The 6,833-nt window shown below is 45.8% G+C and overlaps 1 protein-coding gene across 1 annotated transcript; it reads right to left on the bottom strand.

The window, feature by feature from the left end:
- Positions 1–1,554: 1,554 nt before the first annotated feature.
- LOC136508999 (uncharacterized) lies at positions 1,555–3,350 on the bottom strand. The gene is made up of 2 exons (XM_066503790.1): positions 2,204–3,350; positions 1,555–1,846 (listed from the first exon to the last, which is right to left on the bottom strand). The coding sequence occupies exons 1-2, from the start codon at positions 3,166–3,168 to the stop codon at positions 1,777–1,779; spliced, it is 1,035 nt and encodes a 344-aa protein (XP_066359887.1). The 5' UTR covers positions 3,169–3,350; the 3' UTR covers positions 1,555–1,776.
- Positions 3,351–6,833: the final 3,483 nt, after the last annotated feature.

Below are 6,833 nucleotides of genomic sequence, written 5' to 3'. Positions count from 1 at the left end.
CCGTCTCGCTCTGTCTATCTCTCTCACGCTCACCTCGATGCGAGCAGGGCAGGCCGGCGTGGCTAGGTGGCGGCGCGAGCAGGGTGTAGAGGCGGCACGAGTAGGGCGGGCTGGCGCAGCTAGGCGGCGGGGTGAGCAGGACGGGCCCGAGCAGGGCTGAGGTTGCGGGTAGGCAGCGGGAATGGCTGCAGGCGGCTGAGTCGGGCCAAGGGGTAGACGCACTACTATAGGCCGCATTTGTTGAGGTGGTTGGGCCAGCCGTCTCTATTCTTCCGTTACTAGAAGTCATCGATTTGTAGAGGCGGCTGCCCAGCCGGCCCTAGAAATAGGATGTCTTGAGGCGGCCGGCAACAATAGCCACCTCTACACATCGTTTCTCAAAAATCATCCAAAAAATCATAAATCTGGTCAAAAATAGTAAAAAAAAAAGCCATGCGAAAAAAGCACACGCGGCGCGCTAGCTAGGATTCGAACCACCGACGTATGGCCTCGCGTGTAACTTCTCTAATCACCCCACCCAAATGACAGTCATGTCCATAAGCCATATTCATTCTCCTCGTATTCTCTTTTCCGGATTTTAAAATGAGTATTTGGGATGCTAAACGAATCTAGATAAAAACGTTTTAAACTACAAAGTTGTAGATATCGTCGAGATCTACAACTTTGGTTCTGGTCATTTCTCCATCCGAGATCATTTGAAAAAATTGAATTTCAAATGTGAAAAATTCAAACATAATTTTCCTTAGATAAATGATTTCAAATGAAAAAGTTGTCAACTATAAAATTGTATAACTCTTCGAGATCTATAAATTTAGTTTTTGCCATTTCTCCATCTGAGGCCATTTACAAAATTCAAATTTTACTATGCTGCACTTATATTTAGAGACGGCCCTAAATCCAGCCGCTTCTACAAATCGATTTTCAGAGGCGGCTGCATCTAGAGCCGCCTCTAAAGATTAGGTCATTTGTAGAGGCAGCTGAAAATAATAATGGTGGTTCTAGATTGGAATTGCTTTTCATTGTACTACTATGAGAAGAGGTTGTTGATCCACTTGTGACACTAAGATTCAAAAACCTGTAGTAGTAGCAGTGGTGGTTCTAGGTTGGAATTGCTTTTCATTGCACTACTATGAGAAGAGGTTTTTGAGCCGCTTGTGATACTAAGATTCAAAAACCCATAGTAATGTGGTTCTAGGTTGGAATTGCATTTTATTGTACTATACTGTGAGAACCGGCTTTTTGAGCCACTTGTGATACTAAGATTCAAGAACCGTTTTAGCAGCCTTTGATTGTATCCGATAGGGATTTTTGTAATACTACAACGAAGACAATTTATTTCACTTCTATAGTAGTGCAATAAAGATATACAAAGTTCATAAATGCACAAATAGTTTGACTGCATGTATCATAGGCCTACACATAATTGCTTTTATGTGTAGGCCTATGATACATGCAGTCAAACTATTTTTTGCTTTTATTAGCAATGTATGTCTTTATAGCACTACTATAAAAATCTCTATCATAATTTAGTTAAACAATTGTGATAGAGATTTATGTAGTACCGCCACAATGACATACATAGCTCGTAAAATCAAAAATAGTTTGACTACATGTGTTATTGAAGTACACTTATTAGTTTTTACTTCTGCGGTAGTGCCATATATGACGAGAAATAGTTTGGCTGCATGTGCCAATATATAACTAAAAATAGTTTGACTGCATGGATTGTGGAACTTCATTCGCGTTCCACTGCCGGATTATGCGCAAAATCAGCTTTCACGCTGCATTGCACTGATGAGACTGCCCCCACGGCTCGCCACATGCATAGCAGAAGTGGAAGCCACACCTACATAATGAATTCAAGAAGTCATGTTGCCTTGAAAACAATTTTCTATCAACTTGATGTATGTACAAGAAAGCAAATTAACTGCTCGAAGTTACACCATCCAATCTAAAGTACCTAAATCAAACATTTTTAACTTTGATCAAGTTTATCGAAAAATTAAATGTATCAACATCTACGACATCAAATTAGTTTCATTAAATCAACCAAGGAATATGTCCTAATTGCTATTTATTTGTATTACTGTAGATAATACTATATTTTTCTATAAACCTAAAAGTTTGATTTAGAACGACAGAACTAAAAACTAAAACATCTTAGGTCTTAAATTCGCAACAAAGGGAGTAGATTTAGTTTCACCTGCAAGTTATGTGCACACAGCCGTCGCGTTTGTCGACCAAGAACTTGCATTGGGGGCACCTCTTCCACTTCTCCCCCTTGGCCATCTCCAGCACCACTAAGTCCTCCTTCCCCTTGTCCCCAGGTGCTAATTGCCCATACTCGGCACAGCTAATGCCAGCGTGCCATGGCACGCCGCACCGTGCACAGAACAGCCTCCTGCATGCCGGGCACTCCGACTCCGGCACGTCGCCGCCGTGATCGTCCACCAAGATCTCCGAGCAGTCGTTGAAGGGGCAGTAGCAAAAGTTGCCGGCCCCCTCCACCATGGACATGCACAGTGCGGCGCACAGGGCCTCGAAAGCCTCGCCGGATATGATGCCTTGCAAGAGTTCGGGGTCAAGGACGTTGCAGCAGTCCTCCCCGTCCCCCGGACACTTGACGTCGGAGATGCGGCCGCCTTGGGTCTTTGCGCTGATGTAGCCGGAGAGGCAGGCTGTGCAGAAGGCGTGTGCGCAGCCACGACTTGCGTGGTGCACGTGCGACGGTGGCATGTAGTCCAGGCATATCTTGCAAGTTGCCACCGCAGTTGCGTCGTCTTCCCTGGTGGCAGGGGCTGCAACTGCAAGAGGTGGCGGAGGCGTGGAGGAGGAGGAGGAGGAGCAGCTATACTCAGCTACGGCAAGCACGGGCGTCTCAGCAGCTGCTGTGTCATTGTTGGCAGTGTGCACGACGACGGCGCTATCAAGCTGCGGCATGAGCGATGATTGTGCCGCAGTCGCTGCCATTCCAGAATTAACAATCACCGCCATGGCGGAGGAAACAATCACCTCTTGGAGCTGGAGTTCCGCGGCGTACTCCTCGTCGGATATCGCCATGAGCCCGGTGGCGTCTGCTTGGTTTATTCCTTGGCAAACTGCTATCAAGTACAGGTCGTCGGCAACCATGAGGTCAGCGTCGTCGCCAAAGGAAGAAGTGGCAGCCATCGATCAGCTTGTCAGCTTTGTGGGAGAAGAGGACGGCTACCTCTGGAACGAAGCTGTTTTCTGGTCTCCAGAATGGATGGACCCATCTATATGTAGAGCAACAAAAACGTACGGTAACATAGCTGCTGGACTTAAGAGCCTCTTTCAAGCCAGGACTAATTGTTAGTCACCTAAAAATTAGTAGTAGGCCATCCAAACAGAGGAACTAATGAGTGAACTAATTTTTAGTCCACACACCTCAATTAACAACTAGTAGTCCATTAGTTGGCCATATCTAGCTAATAGGACTAAAAGGAGCCACTGGATTGAGAAATGGCATCACTGCCCTCCCCTTGCGCTATCTCCCCCTTTTCTCTCTCCTCTCCCAGGAGCATAAGAGTCTTTCTCTAGGAATACTAGTAGCTACTAGTCAATGTATCCAAACAGTATAGGACTAGACTTTGGTCATCTAACAATTAGTTCTAATAAGTAGTGGATTAACAACTAGTGCTAGGTGATCCAAACATGCTGTTAGAACTTTAGAGTGTATCATAACTTTATGACAACCTTATGTTTTTTTACCCCCCCCCCCCACCCCACCCCCACCCCCACCCCCACACACATTATCACATGCGCACACCACCGCTAGATGCATATACACACTCACACCTATGAATATCTATGGTTATTGAGTTGCATCTATCGATCAGTTCAACTTAAAAGTTTAAGTTGATAGTGAACAACGGACAATTCACTTATGCTTCAACATTCCTCTCACGTAGAGGCTTCCTTAGTCCTCGGACATTTGGAAAGGAACGAGAAACACTTATTTTATTCAATCGCACTAGCTAGGTCTCGGTTATTTGAAAAGGAATGAACTAGTTCTATCATATTCTCACTCCTTACGTTTTTGTTTGGTTTGTGGTATAGAATTAGTTGGTCCATCACCAACTCCCTCGTAAGCTAAAAATTAGTACAAACATGAGAAATGGAGTCATTTCACCAAATTAGTATAAACTCATGATGCACCACCTCATCATAATGTGGCGGTTCCTCAAAACAAACATCTTATTACTTTTTACATATGTGTTTCTTCTCCGACAATCAACAAGTATTCGAAGGACCATATATCTTTCTTACAAACATGTTTCTTCTCCGAGAATGAGCAAATATTTGAAGGACCGTGCATCTTTCTGAGAAGACACCAAAGATAATGCCTTTTGTCTTTCCCTTTGACGCTATATTTGAGACCAAGCAAAAGCTTGACTTTCTTCGCTCGCTCCACATTGCGCGAACCTGGCTGAAGCTTTATTCGGATTGATTTAATTTAATGAATCAATATATATATTTACCATCATGAATTTAAATATCTTTACCATGAAGATTGACTAGTAGTGACCGAAAGATAAAGACTACTGGTACTATCGGATATGCTTGGTGACCGAAAGCATAACATTCTTGGCAAAGTTCCAAGGTGTACTGATGATTTGCTTTGTGATATTTTGGGATAAATCTTTATGCAGAATTTAGGCCCTCTTGCTCATCTTCTTACCGCATTTATACACTTACTCTATGTTTTTGTGTGACTTTGTGTCGGTGTTTTGTGGACCGACTAGTGAATTTATACGTGTGTCGCGCTGCTCTAGGACAACGATGGTAGCACTCAAAGACACAAAGAGTTATACTGGTTCAGGTTGGAGCCCTACGTCCAGTCTCAGAGATGATTCGAGTTCGTGTTCCTCGGTTGAATGCTTTGAAGTTCTTACAATGGGGTGTGTAAGCTAAGGGAAAGAAGTAGGAGTGTGGTGAACGAGAGCCCAAATGGTGTTCTCAGGTTTTGTCCCAATGGAATGGTGGCCTGGCTCCCCTTATATAGAGTGCGGGGGCCAGGTTACATGTGGAGAGAGGGGTTCTCCCGACCGAGTGGTTGTGAGCCTGAGGGAGGGAGAAATAAGTAAACTTGACCTACAAGCAACCCTGTCTTGTCCTGGCATCATGGCACGTTCTCGTATGGTCGTCGTCGTGATCTTGTTCGCACGTCGCGGCGTGGCGTGGCGTGATGCTACAGTGCGCGCCCGTAGCGGCACTGTTGGAACGGAGGTGGTTCGCCAACTGTACTGTGCGACTTGATCTTGCTGTGGCCTTCGTCGTCGTCTTCTATTCTTCTGGTGGCATCGTGGCGACAGTGCGGGAGCAGGTAGCCGCTCCTGGGTCGTCGGTCGCCTTTGCAGGTTGTGATGCCGATGGCCTGGACCCCAGATTGTGAGGTCGAGGCTTCTGGTGGCCTGGCCGGTCATGAAAGTCAAGGCTGGGGTCGTGCGCCCCATCCCATAGTGGGTGGAGCCGTATGCCCGTCTTCTTGGGCTGGATTTAGACGGTGCGGTGTTGTACCAGTCGTCACCACCCCGCGGTGTTGTCTTGTCTACGCAGAGGCGCGCAGGGATGGCGTCTGCCCCGAGATGATTGCCCCCTCAGTCCTGGCGGAGTGAGGGGAGCGTCAGGTGTACTTGATGGCGCCTGACCCCTTTTCGTCCCTTCTAGGGGTTGAGACGGAGGAGAGGTCGTGCGCGGGTGCATCGTGTGCAGTGGAAGGAGAGGGGAGAGGTCGTGTTTGACCACTTGCTCTGCTGTGTGTCCTAGGGCTCGTGTGTCTTTGTTTGGCCATGGCGGTTAGGTTCTTGTTGGCTGGGCTGCCCGAGTGGCTAACTTATTGGTGTCTTGAAATACCCGGGGTATCATGACCCCGACACTTGGTAGCGCTCGCACAACAACTCCAGCTCCAGCAGCAGCGAAGGAAGAGCAAAGCGAGCGAGCACAAGGAGGAGGCGTAGACCATGGAAAGGGGCACCACCATGGCCATGGAGGAGGAGCATCGCAGATCTTGGTGAACGCGGCGACGACCGGATGGATCTTGGCGAGTGCAGGAAAGAAAGGTGGCGGACGAGGGGAAGAAGGGCGGCTCAGCTTGAGGAAGAGCGTGGCAGGAGGAGGGCTGGGGACAGCAGGGGAGGCGGCGAGAGGAGGGAAGGGGAGGCGGAGCGGAAGCGGAGCATGGGGAGCGGGTTTTTTCTGTTCCCCACATGCAGTGCAAAACAAGAGGAGTTGTGGGAGCGATTACGAAGGGGGAAGTGGGGAGCGGAGGCATTTGGCAATGCTCCTCGCCTTCTGACGTGGAGCGGTAGGAGCGCTACCAAACAGGCTCCTAGATAGCTATGTATAGGTTTATTTGAGTTAAGTTTTAGTTGGAGTCTGGGTGACTTGGTTAGTTTATATATATTAGTGTGTGTGTGTGTGTGTGTGTGTATATATATATATATATATATATATATATATATATATATATATATATATATATATATATATATATATATATATATATATATATATATATATATATATATATATATATAACTACTATCCTGTAGCTGGCTACAGAATAACTTATTCTGTAGCCACTTTGAGTTACGATAATTACTATGTTATTTTACGAGATTATAGTAACTCCTTACTAAGTGGTTTAATATAACGTTATGGTAAATATCCCCATGTGTTATAGTAACCCAACTATCGTAAATATGTATTTATATTATGGTAAATTAGTATATAAAATTATAGTAAATGGAGGTGGCTACAGAATAACTTATTTTGTAGCCGGCTACTGAATAGCCTCTCCCTATATATATATA

The sequence above is a fragment of the Miscanthus floridulus genome, chromosome 15, assembly GCF_019320115.1.
Source record: "Miscanthus floridulus cultivar M001 chromosome 15, ASM1932011v1, whole genome shotgun sequence".
Taxonomy (NCBI): domain Eukaryota; kingdom Viridiplantae; phylum Streptophyta; class Magnoliopsida; order Poales; family Poaceae; genus Miscanthus; species Miscanthus floridulus.
Note: the sequence above shows the minus strand (reverse complement) of the source record. Positions and strands in the feature narration are given on the sequence as shown.

Bases quoted from the DNA above. Each gene is read 5' to 3' on its own strand.
- LOC136508999 (XM_066503790.1), bottom strand. From the start codon at position 3,168: ATGGCTGCCACTTCTTCCTTTGGCGACGACGCTGACCTCATGGTTGCC. The intron at 1,847-2,203 runs GTGAAACTAAAT...TTCATTATGTAG, and splicing joins TGTGTGCACATAACTTGCAG to GTGTGGCTTCCACTTCTGCT.